Source organism: Oncorhynchus nerka, linkage group LG20, assembly GCF_034236695.1.
Source record: "Oncorhynchus nerka isolate Pitt River linkage group LG20, Oner_Uvic_2.0, whole genome shotgun sequence".
In the NCBI taxonomy this organism is placed as follows: Eukaryota; Metazoa; Chordata; class Actinopteri; order Salmoniformes; family Salmonidae; genus Oncorhynchus; species Oncorhynchus nerka.
In genome coordinates, this window is record NC_088415.1 from 94,991,753 (window position 1) to 95,009,252 (window position 17,500).

The following is a 17,500-nucleotide window of genomic DNA, read 5'->3' on the forward strand; positions in this document are numbered from 1 at the left end:
CCAGAAGTCTGGTTCATCCTTGGGATCAATTTCCACGTTCATCTGTACTATAGTACGCAAGTATAAACACCATGGGACCACGCAGCCGTCATTCTGCTCAGGAAGGAGACGTGTTCTGTCTCCTAGAGATGAACGTACTTTGGTACGAAATGTGCAAATCAATCCCAGAATAACAGCAATGGACCTTGTGAAGATGCTGGAGGAAACAGGTACAAAAGTATCTATATCCACAGTAAAACGAGTCCTATATCAACATAACCTGAAAGGCCGCTCAGCAAGGAAGAAGCCACTGCTCCAAAACTGCCATTAAAAAGCCAGACTACGGTTTGCAACTGCACATGGGGACAAAGATCATACTTTTTGGAGAAATGTCCTCTGGTCTGATGAAACAAAAGTAGAACTGTTTGGCCATAATGACCATCATTATGTTTGGAGGAAAAAGGGGGAGGCTTGCAAGCCGAAGAACACCATCCCAACCGTGAAGCACGGGGGTGGCAGCATCATGTTGTGGGATGCTTTGCTGCAGGAGGAACTGGTGCACTTCACAAAATAGATGGCAAATGATGTGGATATATTGAAGCGACAACTCAAGTTAAAGCTTGGTCGCAAATGGGTATTCCAAATGGACAATGACCCCAAGCATACTTCGAAAGTTGTGGCAAAATGGCTTAAGGACAACAAAGTCAAGGTATTGGAGTGGCCATCACAAAGCCCTGACCTCAACCCTATAGAACATTTGTGGGCAGAACTGAAAAAGTGTGTGCTAGCAAGGAGGCCTACAAACCTGACTCAGTTACACCAGCTCTGTCATGAGGAATGGGCCAAAATTCACCCAATTTATTGTGGGAAGTGTTTGACCCAAGTTCAACAATTTAAAGGCAATGTTACCAACTACTAATTGAGTGTCTGTAAACTTCTGACCCACTGGGAATGTGATGAAATAAATCTCTCTACCATTATTCTGACATTTCACATTCTTAAAATAAAGTGGTGATCCTAACTGACCTAAGACAGGGAATTTTTACTAGGATTAAATGTCAGGAATTGTAAAAAACTGAGTTTCAATGTATTTGGCTGAGGTGTATGTAAGCTTCCGACTTCAACTGTATATAATGGATTCTTTGCAGCAATTCGACCATAAAGGCCTGATTCACACAGTCTCCTCTGAACAGTTGATGTTGAGATGTGTCTGTTACTTGAACTCTGTGAAGCATTTATTTGGGCTGCAACTTCTGAGGCTGATAACTCTAATGAACTTATCCTCTGCAGCAGAGGTAACTCTGGGTCTTCCTTCCTGTGGTGGTCCTCATAGTGCTTCATGGTTTTTACGACTGCACTTGAATAAACTTGAAAAGTTCTTGAAATTTTCCAGATTGACTGACCTTCATGTCATTAAGTAATGATGGACTGTCATTTCTCTTTGCTTATTTGAGCTGTTCTTTGCCTAACATGGAGTTGGTATTTTACCAGATAGGGCTATCTTCTGTATACCACCCCTACCATGGCACAACACAACTGATTGGCACAAATGAATTACAGAAAGAAATTCCACAAATTAACCTTTACCAAGGCACACCTGTTATTTGAAATGCATTCCAGGTGACTAACTCATGAAGCTGGTTGAGAGAATGCCAAGTGTGCAAAGCTGTCAAGGCAAAGGGTGGCTACTTTGAAGAATCTGATTTGTTTAACACTTTTTTTGGTTACTACATGACTCCATATGTGTTCTTTGATAGTGTTGATGTCTTCACATGTAACAGTGACAGGTTTAGGTTACTGTCATTCATATTCACCCAGTTCAATGTAACAGTGACAGGTTTAGGTTACTGTCATTCACCCAGTTCAATGTAACAGTGACAGGTTTAGGTTACTGTCATTCACCCAGTTCAATGTAACAGTGATAGGTTTAGGTTACTGTCATTCATATTCACCCAGTTCAATGTAACAGTGACAGGTTTAGGTTACTGTCATTCATATTCACCCAGTTCAATGTAACAGTGACAGGTTTAGGTTACTGTCATTCATATCCACCCAGTTCAATGTAACAGTGACAGGTTTAGGTTACTGTCATTCATATTCACCCAGTTCAATGTAACAGTGACAGGTTTAGGTTACTGTCATTCATATCCACCCAGTTCAATGTAACAGTGACAGGTTTAGGTTACTGTCATTCATATTCACCCAGTTCAATGTAACAGTGACAGGTTTAGGTTACTGTCATTCATATCCACCCAGTTCAATGTAACAGTGACAGGGTTAGGTTACTGTCAGTCATATTCACCCAGTTCAATGTAACAGTGACAGGTTTAGGTTACTGTCATTCACCCAGCTCAATGTAACAGTGACAGGTTTAGGTTACTGTAATTCATATTCACCCAGTTCAATGTAACAGTGACAGGTTTAGGTTACTGTCATTCACCCAGTTCAATGTAACAGTGACAGGTTTAGGTTACTGTCATTCATATTCACCAAGTTCAATGTAACAATGACAGGTTTAGGTTACTGTCATTCACCCAGTTCAATGTAACAGTGACAGGTTTAGGTTACTGTCATTCATATCCACCCAGGTCAATGTAACAGTGACAGGTTTAGGTTACTGTCATTCACCCAGTTCAATGTAACAGTGACAGGTTTAGGTTACTGTCATTCATATTCACCCAGTTCAATGTAACAGTGACAGGTTTAGGTTACTGTCATTCATATCCACCCAGTTCAATGTAACAGTGATAGGTTTAGGTTACTGTCATTCACCCAGGTCAATGTAACAGTGACAGGTTTAGGTTACTGTCATTCACCCAGTTCAATGTAACAGTGACAGGTTTAGGTTACTGTCATTCATATTCACCCAGTTCAATGTAACAGTGACAGGTTTAGGTTACTGTCATTCATATCCACCCAGGTCAATGTAACAGTGACAGGTTTAGGTTACTGTCATTCATATTCACCCAGTTCAATGTAACAGTGACAGGTTTAGGTTACTGTCATTCACCCAGTTCAATGTAACAGTGACAGGTTTAGGTTACTGTCATTCATATTCACCCAGTTCAATGTAACAGTGACAGGTTTAGGTTACTGTCATTCATATTCACCCAGTTCAATGTAACAGTGACAGGTTTAGGTTACTGTCATTCATATTCACCCAGTTCAATGTAACAGTGACAGGTTTAGGTTACTGTCATTAATATTCACCCAGTTCAATGTAACAGTGACAGGTTTAGGTTACTGTCATTCATATTCACCCAGTTCAATGTAACAGTGACAGGGTTAGGTTACTGTCATTAATATTCATCCAGTTCAATGTAACAGTGACAGGTTTAGGTTACTGTCATTCATATTCACCCAGTTCAATGTAACAGTGACAGGTTTAGGTTACTGTCATTCACCCAGTTCAATGTAACAGTGACAGGTTTAGGTTACTGTCATTCATATCCACCCAGTTCAATGTAACAGTGACAGGTTTAGGTTACTGTCATTCATATTCACCCAGTTCAATGTAACAGTGACAGGTTTAGGTTACTGTCATTCATATCCACCCAGTTCAATGTAACAGTGACAGGGTTAGGTTACTGTCAGTCATATTCACCCAGTTCAATGTAACAGTGACAGGTTTAGGTTACTGTCATTCACCCAGCTCAATGTAACAGTGACAGGTTTAGGTTACTGTAATTCATATTCACCCAGTTCAATGTAACAGTGACAGGTTTAGGTTACTGTCATTCACCCAGTTCAATGTAACAGTGACAGGTTTAGGTTACTGTCATTCATATTCACCAAGTTCAATGTAACAATGACAGGTTTAGGTTACTGTCATTCACCCAGTTCAATGTAACAGTGACAGGTTTAGGTTACTGTCATTCATATCCACCCAGGTCAATGTAACAGTGACAGGTTTAGGTTACTGTCATTCACCCAGTTCAATGTAACAGTGACAGGTTTAGGTTACTGTCATTCATATTCACCCAGTTCAATGTAACAGTGACAGGTTTAGGTTACTGTCATTCATATCCACCCAGTTCAATGTAACAGTGATAGGTTTAGGTTACTGTCATTCACCCAGGTCAATGTAACAGTGACAGGTTTAGGTTACTGTCATTCACCCAGTTCAATGTAACAGTGACAGGTTTAGGTTACTGTCATTCATATTCACCCAGTTCAATGTAACAGTGACAGGTTTAGGTTACTGTCATTCATATCCACCCAGGTCAATGTAACAGTGACAGGTTTAGGTTACTGTCATTCATATTCACCCAGTTCAATGTAACAGTGACAGGTTTAGGTTACTGTCATTCACCCAGTTCAATGTAACAGTGACAGGTTTAGGTTACTGTCATTCATATTCACCCAGTTCAATGTAACAGTGACAGGTTTAGGTTACTGTCATTCATATTCACCCAGTTCAATGTAACAGTGACAGGTTTAGGTTACTGTCATTCATATTCACCCAGTTCAATGTAACAGTGACAGGTTTAGGTTACTGTCATTAATATTCACCCAGTTCAATGTAACAGTGACAGGTTTAGGTTACTGTCATTCATATTCACCCAGTTCAATGTAACAGTGACAGGGTTAGGTTACTGTCATTAATATTCATCCAGTTCAATGTAACAGTGACAGGTTTAGGTTACTGTCATTCATATTCACCCAGTTCAATGTAACAGTGACAGGTTTAGGTTACTGTCATTCATATTCACCCAGTTCAATGTAACAGTGACAGGTTTAGGTTACTGTCATTCACCCAGTTCAATGTAACAGTGACAGGTTTAGGTTACTGTCATTCACCCAGTTCAATGTAACAGTGACAGGTTTAGGTTACTGTCATTCATATTCACCCAGTTCAATGTAACAGTGACAGGTTTAGGTTACTGTCATTCACCCAGTTCAATGTAAGTGACAGGTTTAGGTTACTGTCATTCACCCAGTTCAATGTAACAGTGATAGGTTTAGGTTACTGTCATTCATATTCACCCAGTTCAATGTAACAGTGACAGGTTTAGGTTACTGTCATTCATATTCACCCAGTTCAATGTAACAGTGACAGGTTTAGGTTACTGTCATTCACCCAGTTCAATGTAACAGTGATAGGTTTAGGTTACTGTCATTCATATTCACCCAGTTCAATGTAACAGTGACAGGTTTAGGTTACTGTCATTCATATCCACCCAGTTCAATGTAACATCAATAGGTTTAGGTTACTGTCATTCATATCCACCCAGTTCAATGTAACAGTGACAGGTTTAGGTTACTGTCATTCACCCAGTTCAATGTAACAGTGATAGGTTTAGGTTACTGTCAGTCATATTCACCCAGTTCAAAGTAACAGTGACAGGTTTAGGTTACTGTCATTCACCCAGCTCAATGTAACAGTGACAGGTTTAGGTTACTGTCATTCATATTCACCCAGTTCAATGTAACAGTGACAGGTTTAGGTTACTGTCATTCACCCAGTTCAATGTAACAGTGACAGGTTTAGGTTACTGTCATTCACCCAGTTCAATGTAACAGTGACAGGTTTAGGTTACTGTCATTCATATCCACCCAGTTCAATGTAACAGTGACAGGTTTAGGTTACTGTCATTCATATTCACCCAGTTCAATGTAACAGTGACAGGTTTAGGTTACTGTCATTCACCCAGTTCAATGTAACAGTGACAGGGTTAGGTTACTGTCATTCATATTCACCCAGTTCAATGTAACAGTGACAGGTTTAGGTTACTGTCATTCATATTCACCCAGTTCAATGTAACAGTGACAGGTTTAGGTTACTGTCATTCACCCAGTTCAATGTAACAGTGACAGGTTTAGGTTACTGTCATTCATATTCACCCAGTTCAATGTAACAGTGACAGGGTTAGGTTACTGTCATTCATATTCACCCAGTTCAATGTAACAGTGACAGGTTTAGGTTACTGTCATTCATATTCACCCAGTTCAATGTAACAGTGACAGGTTTAGGTTACTGTCATTCATATTCACCCAGTTCAATGTAACAGTGACAGGTTTAGGTTACTGTCATTCACCCAGTTCAATGTAACAGTGACAGGTTTAGGTTACTGTCATTCATATTCACCCAGTTCAATGTAACAGTGACAGGTTTAGGTTACTGTCATTCACCCAGTTCAATGTAACAGTGACAGGTTTAGGTTACTGTCATTCATATTCACCCAGTTCAATGTAACATCAATAGGTTTAGGTTACTGTCATTCATATTCACCCAGTTCAATGTAACAGTGACAGGTTTAGGTTACTGTCATTCATATCCACCCAGTTCAATGTAACAGTGACAGGTTTAGGTTACTGTCATTCATATCCACCCAGGTCAATGTAACATCAATAGGTTTAGGTTACTACATGATACTCTACTGTTCCCTGTACTCATCATGGGGTTGCTACAACCTGGCCTATCACCTCTTACCTGCATCTAGCTGATCTAGGGTGTAATCATTAGTCCAACAGTATCACCTCTTACCTGCATCTAGCTGATCTAGGGTGTAGTCATTAGTCCAACAGTATCACCTCTTACCTGCATCTATCTGATCTAGGGTGTAGTCATTAGTCCCACAGTATCACCTCTTACCTGCATCTATCTGATCTAGGGTGTAGTCATTAGTCCAGTCTTACCTGCATCTATCTGATCTAGGGTGTAGTCATTAGTCCCACAGTATCACCTCTTACCTGCATCTAGCTGATCTAGGGTGTAATCATTAGTCCAACAGTATCACCTCTTACCTGCATCTAGCAGATCTAGGGTGTAGTCATTAGTCCAACAGTATCACCTCTTACCTGCATCTAGCTGATCTAGGGTGTAGTCATTAGTCCAACAGTATCACCTCTTACCTGCATCTATCTGATCTAGGGTGTAGTCATTAGTCCAACAGTATCACCTCTTACCTGCATCTAGCTGATCTAGGGTGTAATCATTAGTCCAGTCTTGCCTGCATCTATCTGATCTAGGGTGTAGTCATTAGTCCAACAGTATCACCTCTTACCTGCATCTAGCTGATCTAGGGTGTAGTCATTAGTCCCACAGTATCACCTCTTACCTGCATCTAGCAGATGCAGGTAAGGACATTAGATATTACCCTGTAAGGATATTAGATATTACCCTGTAAGGACATTAGATATTACCCTGTAAAGATATTAGATATTACCCTGTAAGGACATTAGATATTACCCTGTAAGGACATTAGATATTACCCTGTAAGGATATTAGATATTACCCTGTAAGGACATTAGATATTACCCTGTAGGATATTAGATATTACCCTGTAAGGACATTAGATATTACCCTGTAAGGACACTGTCGTTCATACAGACTGCCAGCACCTGCTGTGTGAACCCTGTGTTTTACTACATCTCTACTAAACTGGACATATCCTAAGTTGTACTATCTTGTGGTTTGGAACCCTCACTTCAGGCAATTATTGCACATCTTCCCACTGAAATTTGCTACAAAATACTGCAAATGTACTGCTGGTATAATGTATGACTCCACAGGCTGGCTAGTCCAGGACAAGACTAAATGTGTGGGATAGCAGCTCAGGAGGTTTCCATCCAATTGGTGACCGATGTTTCATGCAAATATTCTAAAATCCACATTATTGAAAATATAAAACATGTTTCCACCAAACGGACTTGTTGTGGATCAAAACCAGTGTGATGTAGGGCATTGTATTGTAACGACCCGGGGTTTATAAGCGTGCTTTTTGCGGCGCAGTCGACAGCGCGCTGGACTTCGGGCACGAGACCCGCTCCCTGCTGTTTCGTTACAATATTAACATCCCGCTACGTATTTATTCGCTTTAAGTTTTCATGTACAGAATACACATCTGAAGTTCAATGTGTTTCCATCTCTACTGATAATCCTTTAACATTACTATGGATAAGAGCGAGAATACTTGTTTTAATTTGTCAAACATCGACCACCAGAATAAGACACTCGATACTTTCACCGCCCTGTGAAGTTCATTATAACGTATTTCATCTGTTGCCTAATAAACTGCACGGTTTCCCAAGTCCTAGTAGGAGGACCGCGCACACTATATCATTGTGACTCCACATTTACTTCGATATGATAGTTACTATATCAATATTTCCACATAGAAGGCAGTTCCGTCACTATTTCTAGCGTAATAAATTAACTAATCTACAAGTAGGGCGTCAACATTAGTTTAACTCGCTCACACAGAAATCAGTCCCATGGACAGCCAGTGGTGTAAAGTACCTCAGTTAAAATGCTTCAAAGTACGACTTTAGTAGTTTTTGGGGTGTTCTACGAGCTGGGCATAATCAGGCAATTAAGAAAATGTACTACTTTAGCAAGGAAATACTCCGTTGCTGCGGTCTCAGACAAGGGTAAATCCTCCATCCACCTATATGGCCCGTTGTTCAATCTGCCAGATCCCACCTGGTAACACAAACGGAATCACGGGATACTAATTTAACCCATTGCAAGTCCCACCCAGGTGACTATTCAAAGATGTCCCAAATGGGGCTGCCCTGCTGAAACGGGTTTTTGGATGGTAAGACAGGTGTTGGCCGAGCATCTACATTCTAACCAGACCAGGGAAAAGACTGGACAGGATTCCATTTCTGAAAGACTCCATGTGAACCACTTTAGCAAGTCCTGAAAACCCCTATGCAGTAAACTTTCATTTGGAATTTAGTCCCCCCCCCTCCCCCAAAGGTACAATGGAGGTCAGGCAAAAGGCGACTAGGAAATATCATTACCCAATTTACCAAAGTCTGTTAAATAAATCAACTTCACCCCAAAATCAGAAAAATAGATCAGATCAACATTTCACTTTATTTAACCAAGATGCCAATGAAGAACCTTTGGTTTTGTACTCTGCCAACGAAAGGGAGGGACCAGTGTTGTGGCCAGCCCTTCTGCCTGTGGCGGAGGTTGATTTGGCATTGGAATGAGACAGGAGAGCCATGGAGATGGCAGACCTGGCACTAGACAATGCGGCAGCAGCAAAAACGCACCGAAACTAAACCCTATTGGAAGATTAGACTGATTTAACCACTAAAGGAAGGCCGTCTACTGCAAGCATTTTAGAAACAGCACAGATCTGAACGTGACTCAGTCTGCTGACCAAATTCAGAACTAGAATTCCAGGAATCAAAACAGTAAGTAGAGTTAAATAAAACGTACTCTACAGTAGTAGTCAACCACCCAGGAAGATCGTAAAGAAAGAAACGACACGTTGACCACGATGTGGGATGTGTGTTTTTATTGACGTTACAAAACAGCGGCTCTATTTGCCCTTCTTGGCCTTGATCTTCCTCAGGTAGAACTCCAGCTCCTTGCCCTCCAACACGTAGCCATCCACCCTGCCGCACTGGCCGGGCTTGGAGGCAATGCATGCTGGGAGAGGAAACGGAAGATGGTTAATGGGGGGGGGGGGGGCAAGGAGAGAAGGGGGGGGCAAGACAGAGAGAAAGGTACAATTATTACCAACTAGCAATTAACAGAAGTCCCATCAGAAAAAGGCACATCACCGAGGATTCAGTAGCAGAACCGGGTAAGACTTTATCATGAACCTCGTAATGCAGTCCCTTCAGGGTGTGCCAGTCCAGCACTCAATTGAACTCAATCAAATTGGGTCAATCAGGTGTTAGTACGTACCAGCGTGTCTCCCATTTGGGACGTAACCTAAGCCTGCACCCCCAAATCCAATCCCAAGAAACTTGCAGGGAGTGCAGGCTTTTGTTCCGGCCTTACACCGTCACAGCCAATCAGTCAGTTGTGAAAACCGCGAATAGATCCCACGTGTTAGTGGTCTGGAACCGAAGCCTGTACTCAGTCCCAGGACCCAAATTGAAGAGCAGTACTATAATTAAGGCCTGGATCCACAAAGCTCTGGACCCAAATTGAAGAGCAGTACTATAATTAAGGCCTGGATCCACAAAGCTCTGAGTAAGTGTGCTGATAGAGGATCAGTTGCCTTTTTAATAAGATATCTGATATGGACAGATCCTAAAACCGCCCTACTCAAAATGCCCCGAGAGAGTCTCCCGAGCCCCGGAGAGAGAGTCTCCCGAGCCCCGGAGAGAGAGAGAGTCTCCCGAGCCCCGGAGAGAGAGAGAGTCTCCCGAGCCCCGGAGAGAGAGAGAGTCTCCCGAGCCCCGGAGAGAGAGAGTCTCCCGAGCCCCGGAGAGAGAGTCTCCCGAGCCCCGGAGAGAGAGAGTCTCCCGAGCCCCGGAGAGAGAGAGTCTCCCGAGCCCCGGAGAGAGAGAGTCTCCCGAGCCCCGGAGAGAGAGAGTCTCCCGAGCCCCGGAGAGAGAGAGTCTCCCGAGCCCCGGAGAGAGAGAGTCTCCCGAGCCCCGGAGAGAGAGAGTCTCCCGAGCCCCGGAGAGAGAGAGAGTCTCCCGAGCCCCGGAGAGAGAGAGAGTCTCCCGAGCCCCGGAGAGAGAGAGAGTCTCCCGAGCCCCGGAGAGAGAGTCTCCCGAGCCCCGGAGAGAGAGAGTCTCCCGAGCCCCGGAGAGAGAGAGTCTCCCGAGCCCCGGAGAGAGAGAGTCTCCCGAGCCCCGGAGAGAGAGTCTCCCGAGCCCCGGAGAGAGAGTCTCCCGAGCCCCGGAGAGAGAGTCTCCCGAGCCCCGGAGAGAGTCTCCCGAGGCCCGGAGAGAGAGTCTCCCGAGCCGGCAGTGCTGCCCAGTAGAAACAGGTTGTAGACTCACCGAGGAGTTTCCCCTGCATGAACTGTTCCTCCAGGAGAGGGCTGATCTTGCAGTTCTTCTTGCGCTCATCAAACTTCTTCTGAATTTTCTTCGACCTCTTCTTGTTGATCACCTCCTCCTCCTCTGGAGTCTAACACATGAAAGTAAGACAATTAAAAATGGGCACAATACTGCAATATAACACCTTGAATAGAGCAGCTGCCAAGTGTAGCTATCCCCATGGTAACAGCACTAGTAATTTAGCTGCAATATCAGAACATTCAATTCCACAGAAACATTTAGTGCCACTAAGTTCTCTTGTATTGTAATAAATCCAAGGTAATTCTCAAGAGTCACATACCAATCAGTCAGTAGCAGAACTGGACAAAGTTATCTTCATAGAAAAACCAGAGATTCTAATCAATATTATGGACAAACATGAATGTTTCACAGGGATCTGGACACTCAAATCACATTGTATTGGACACATATTTAGCGGCTGTTATTGCGGGTGGAAGTGAGAGACTTGTGTTCCTAACGCCAAACAGCGAAGTCTTAACGATTCACAAATCTAAAGTTAAAGGGCACCGTTTTTGGCCACAGCAGCCTCGGTCGTTGTCTGCCTTACGCAAAAAGAGTGTATGAGAAAAGGGGAGCCATTTGGGACACAAATCTGTTGACTGGTACATACCAGCATAAGAGCGTTGCCAGAGGTAGTTCACCATGTAAGGAAACACATAGGAGGTCTTTTAGCACGTACCAGCTTGGCTCCCTTCTTGCGTCCCAGAGGAGTGGCGAAGTGGGCCTCGTACCACTGCCTGTAAGGCAGGCTGTCGACGAGAACGATGCAGTTCTTCACCAAGGTCTTGGTTCTCACCAACTCGTTGTTGGAGGCGTTGTACACCACATCAATGAGCCTGGTTTTACGAGTGCAGCCTGAAGAATAAAGACTGCGTCAATACCACCTACGGTAGCAAAAAATGTGAAACTACTGGAGGTATGAAAGTTAATAATGAACAGGTATGAAACATTGAAGAGTGGCCTGGAGAACGAACATTCGATGTAAGGTAGCATTAAAACCCGAATAGAATGTAGTATGGGGGTGAAATAAAGAGTTCAATCCAGTTTGGTTTTAAATCACTAAATCTAGCGTTAGTCTTTCTCAGAGTCACAAATATCGTCACAAGCATTCAGTAGCAGAACTGGACATGGGTATCTTCACAGAAAGACGTCACCATCACCCTCCAACCGATTACCATAGAGAACAAGAGTGACGAGAGACTTACACTCGGAGCCCCAGGAGAAGTTACCCACGTCGACCCTCAGAGCACGGTACTTCTTGTTGCCGCCGCGGGTCCTCACCGTGTGAATACGGCGGGGTCCAATCTAGGGAAAGATGGGAAAACATTTGTTTTTAGTAGAAAACCAAAAAATGTGCAATAAGTTAATTGCGCTACACGCGCCACGACGGCTACACATGTCCAATTGTTCAGTATTGGTGTGTCAGTGTAACTATGACAGTCCGGATCATTGGTAGGTCCTAAACTTTGAACCAAAACGGTCAAAACAGACCTACCTATGGTCAATGTCTAATCATCCACACTCCCGTTGAACTAGCAACCAGTGCCCATTCCCCCACAGCAATATCACAAGGCATCAAGTCTTATGTTGAGGTTCCTATAACTCAGTCCACCCCTAGAAATCACTAGATTCACTCGGAGTGGTCTTTACCTTGGTGTTGGCAGGAGGACGACCCAGCTCATACTTCCTCTTCTTGTGGTAGGGCTTTCGTTTGCCGCCGGTCTTGCGGCGTTTATGCCAGTTGTCCCTAGAGATACCTGGGTCACAAGAAACACGAGGCGAGAGCAATGGTGTGAAAGGAGCAAACTGCCGAATTAACACAAACAAAACAGTTACTTTCAACGTGCTTTTGAGTGTCAGTTCTCCAAGGTGGTTATCCGCACTGTAAATGTCAGAAACCTAATTGTCATCATTTTCACTCAAGCACACAACTACTCCGAATAGAGTGCAATTTACCAGAAGACCTATGGTCTCAGTTCTTCTCAAGTATCCCCAGGGGGTCTTAGGTGTCCCTGGGTAGGAAACCACTGCAGTACCACCAGCCAGCCAAGTACACATGGCACGTTCCCCTGCGCTAGCGTGGCTGTGAGTAGCCATTAGCATAGTGTCACGGTGAAAAGAGTAGCCAGCTAACATTACTATCTCGCTTAGTGGACACTGCACAGTCTAGTAGATATAAACTTCGTAACAATGCAGAGTTGGTCGCGATGCAAAGTAATAAACTCCGTGAGCGAAAACGTGGGAGACATCTGAAGGCCTAGCCTTGCACCACTGCAACACCACTAGCTAGTTAACGAGGACTTGCAAGCAAAATTTCAACCAAACCAGGCAACCCAAAAATATATATTAACGTTAAGGGGATAAACTAGACTTAGAAACAGTAAATATTACAAGCGACTGAGTGCAATTCAAGAAATAGTTGCAAATTAGGCTCAATTGCATGTCAACTGTAGACTAGCCCATGAGAGCCGCCATCTTGTTACATGTCAAGACATTGTAAAACAATAACTCCGTTTTAAAAAGTAGCAAATGTGTTATCCGTATAATTTAACAACATAACCATTTGATATTAAAATACACTTGAACATGCCAAACCATCTTAGATATAGTCCTGATGTAAAACAACTGATGGACAAGGATTTTCGCAGCGACCAGAAGATGAAAACACGTACCCATTCTAAGGCGCCGGGTAGAAAGAGAACACGCAAGGGCTCATGGGGAAGTTTGACGGTGTCAGATATCGCGAGATTGTAAGAGCAGCTCTTCTTCGGATATCTCCAAATGCAGTTCAGCAACCGAGAAATTGAACTACCGTCAACTATGTGTGACCAGACGGTGCACCACCCAGGAAATACTTGAATGTGTCAAAATTATTAGCGCTGTGATTCAACGGACAGGTGTCTGAAATTGGATTTTGGAAGCAGGGAAACGTTTCTCATTATTTTCGACAAAATAGTATCTCCCATAAATTGCTATGTGAATTTGATTTAACTAAGCAAGTCAGTTATGAACAAATTCTTATTTTCAATGACGGCCTAGGAACAGGGGGTTAACTGCCTTGTTCAGGGGCAGAATGACAGATTTTTACCTTGTATTATCTCTCCATGCAGAAAAAGCTTTTGATAGACTAGGAGGGTCACATCGCTGGTCTGTATTTTGGCGCATATGAGACTTGGCTCCAATTTTATTAATATGGTTCAAATAATATATATTCAGTGCATTCGGAAAGTATTCAGACCCCTTGACTTTTTCCACATTTTGTTACGTTACATCCTTATTCTAACATGGATGAAATAAATCAATTTCCTCAGCAATCTACACACAGTATCCCATAATGACATCACAATGCCCCATAATGACATCACAATGCCCCATAATGACAAAGGTAAAGCAGGTTTTATGACATTTTTACAAATTAATTAAAAACAAAAACCAGAAATATCTGTTTACCTATTCAGACCCCTTTGCTATGAGACTTGAAGTTGAGCTCAGGTGCATCCTGTTTCCATTGATCATCCTTGAGATGTTTCTACAACTTGATTGGAGTCCATCTGTGGTAAATTCAATTGATTGGACATGATTTGGAAAGGCACACACTTGTCTATATAAGGTCCCACAGTTGACAGTGCATGTCAGAGTAAAAACCAAGCCATGAAGAATTGTCTGTAGAGCTCCGAGACAGGATTGTGCCGAGGCACAGATCTGGGGAAGGGTACCAAAACCTTATAGCAGCCTTGAAGGTCCCCAAAAACACAGTGAGCTCCATCATTCATAAATGGAAGAAGTTTGGAACCACCAAGACTCTTCTTAGAGCTGGCCGCCCGGTCAAACTGAGCAATCGAGGGAGAAGGGCCTTAGTCAGAAAGGTGACCAAAAACCTGATGGTCACTCTGACAGAGTTCTTGAGTTCCTCTGTGGAGATAGGAGAACATTCCAGAAGGACAACCATCTATCTCTGCAGCACTCCACTAATTAGGCCTTTATGGTAGTGTGGCCAGACGGAAGCCACTCGTCCATAAAAGGCAAATGACAGCCCGCTCAGAGTTTGCCAAAAGGCACCTAAAGACTCTGACCATGAGAAACAAGATTCTCTGGTCTGATAAAACCAAGATTGAACTCTTTGGCCTGAATGCCAAGCATCACATCTGGAGGAAACCTGGCACCATCCCTCCGGTGAAGCATGGTGGTGGCAGCATCATGCTGTGGGGATGTTTTTATATACCGGCAGGGACTGGGAGACTAGTCAGGATTGAGCTAAAGATGAACGGAGCAAAGTACAGAAATCTCCTTGATGAAAACCTGCTCCAGAGCACTCAGGACCTCAGACTGGGACGAAGGTTCACCTTCCAATAGGACAACAACCCTAAGCACACAGCCAAGATAATGCAGGAGTGTCTCTGAATGTCCTTGAGTGGCCCAGCCAGAGCCTGGACTTGAACCCGATCGAACATCTCTGGAGAGACCTGAAAATAGCTGTGCAGCAAAGCTCCCCACCCAACATGACAGAGCTTGAGAGGATCTGCAGAGAAGAATGGGAGAAACTCCCCAAATACAGATGTGCCAAGCTTGTAGCGTCATACCCAAGAAGGCTGGATGCTGTAATCACTCCCAAAGGTGCTTCAACAAAGTACTGAGTAAAGGGTCTGAATACTTATGTAGTTGTGGGTTCACAAGCATCTTCGCTCGTTGATGACTGCACACCGTACTACAACGAGGGGACGGACCACAACGAGGGGACGACCACAACGAGGGGACGGACCACACGTCCCTAGGAGGTCCTCCCGTTACTAGGGTGAGGTCAGAGATCCAGATCACCCTGGGGCTCCATGGTGTGCAGAGATTACTCAGATGTTGGTTGTGGCACCAAGGCAGCAGCTACTCTTCCTGGGGTTTATTATGGATCCCCATTAGTTCCTGTCAAGGCAGCAGCTACTCTTCCTCAGGGTTTATTATGGATCCCCATTAGTTCCTGCCAAGGCAGCAGCTACTCTTCCTGGGGTTTATTATGGATTCCCATTAGTTCCTGCCAAGGCAGCCGCTACTCTTCCTGAGGTTTATTATGGATCCCCATTAGTTCCTGCCAAGGCAGCAGCTACTCTTCCTGGGGTTTATTATGGATTCCCATTAGTTCCTGCCAAGGCAGCAGCTACTCTTCCTGGAGGTTTATTATGGATCCCCATTAGTTCCTGCCAAGGCAGCAGCTACTCTTCCTGGGGTTTATTATGGATCCCCATTAGTTCCTGCCAAGGCAGCAGCTACTCTTCCTGGGGTTTATTATGGATCCCCATTAGTTCCTGCCAAGGCAGCAGCTACTCTTCCTGGGGTTTATTATGGATCCCCATTAGTTCCTGTCAAGGCAGCAGCTACTCTTCCTGGGGTTTATTATGGATCCCCATTAGTTCCTGTCAAGGCAGCAGCTACTCTTCCTGGGGTTTATTATGGATCCCCATTAGTTCCTGCCAAGGCAGCAGCTACTCTTCCTGTGGTTTATTATGGATCCCCATTAGTTCCTGCCAAGGCAGCAGCTACTCTTCCTGGGGTTTAATATGGATCCCCATTAGTTCCTGCCAAGGCAGCAGCTACTCTTCCTGGGGTTTAATATGGATCCCCATTAGTTCCTGCCAAGGCAGCAGCTACTCTTCCTGGGGTTTATTATGGATCCCCATTAGTTCCTGCCAAGGCAGCAGCTACTCTTCCTGGGGTTTATTATGGATCCCCATTAGTTCCTGTCAAGGCAGCAGCTACTCTTCCTGGGGTTTATTATGGATCCCCATTAGTTCCTGCCAAGACAGCAGCTACTCTTCCTGGGGTTTATTATGGATCCCCATTAGTTCCTGCCAAGGCAGCAGCTACTCTTCCAGGGGTTTATTATGGATCCCCATTAGTTCCTGCCAAGGCAGCAGCTACTCTTCCTGGGGTTTAATATGGATCCCCATTAGTACCTGCCAAGGCAGCAGCTACTCTTCCTGGGGTTTATTATGGATCCCCATTAGTTCCTGCCAAGGCACCAGCTACTCTTCCTGGGGTTTATTATGGATCCCCATTAGTTCCTGCCAAGGCATCAGCTACTCTTACATTTACATTTAAGTCATTTAGCAGACGCTCTTATCCTGGGGTTTATTATGGATCCCCATTAGTTCCTGCTAAGGCAGCAGCTACTCTTCCTGGGGTTTATTATGGATCCCCATTAGCACCTGCCAAGGCAGCAGCTACTCTTCATGGGGTTTATTATGGATCCCCATTAGTTCCTGCCAAGGCAGCAGCTACTCTTCCTGGGGTTTATTATGGATCCCCATTAGTTCCTGCCAAGGCAGCAGCTACTCTTCCTGGGGTTTATTATGGATCCCCATTAGTTCCTGCCAAGGCAGCAGCTACTCTTCCTGGGGTTTATTATGGATCCCCATTAGTTCCTGCCAAGGCAGCAGCTACTCTTCCTGGGGGTTTATTATGGATCCCATAATCCTTTTTATCATCAATTTCTCTCAGCCAATCATCATTAATTTGTATAAGTGCTGTGCTTGTTGAATGTCCTTCCCTATAACCGTGCTGAAGGTCTGTTGTCAATTTGTTTACTGGGAAATTGCATTGTAACTGGTCAAACACCATTTTTTCCAGAAGTTTACTAAGAGTCGGTAACAGGCTGATTGGTCGGCTATTTGAGCCAGTTCAGGGGGCTTTACTATTCTTGGGTAGCGGAATGACTATCTCCCCTCCAGGGCTGAGGGAACACACTCTCTAGTAGGCTTAAATTGAAGACGTG

General features: G+C 43.9%; 1 protein-coding gene and 2 non-coding genes across 3 annotated transcripts; all 3 read right to left on the reverse strand.

The window, feature by feature from the left end:
* Window positions 1–8,836: 8,836 nt before the first annotated feature.
* On the reverse strand, window positions 8,837–8,968 carry LOC115117872 (small nucleolar RNA SNORA35). Its single transcript, XR_003861749.1, has one exon. It is a non-coding gene; the product is annotated as a small nucleolar RNA SNORA35 (small nucleolar RNA).
* A 243-nt stretch (window positions 8,969–9,211) lies between these two features.
* LOC115117867 (small ribosomal subunit protein eS8) lies at window positions 9,212–13,509 on the reverse strand. Its single transcript, XM_029646374.2, has 6 exons — window positions 13,413–13,509; window positions 12,391–12,497; window positions 11,946–12,045; window positions 11,420–11,595; window positions 10,681–10,810; window positions 9,212–9,367 (listed from the first exon to the last, which is right to left on the reverse strand). The coding sequence occupies exons 1-6, from the start codon at window positions 13,414–13,416 to the stop codon at window positions 9,258–9,260; spliced, it is 627 nt and encodes a 208-aa protein (XP_029502234.1). The 5' UTR covers window positions 13,417–13,509; the 3' UTR covers window positions 9,212–9,257.
* Window positions 11,818–11,886, reverse strand: LOC115117871 (small nucleolar RNA SNORD38). Its single transcript, XR_003861748.1, has one exon. It is a non-coding gene; the product is annotated as a small nucleolar RNA SNORD38 (small nucleolar RNA).
* Window positions 13,510–17,500: the final 3,991 nt, after the last annotated feature.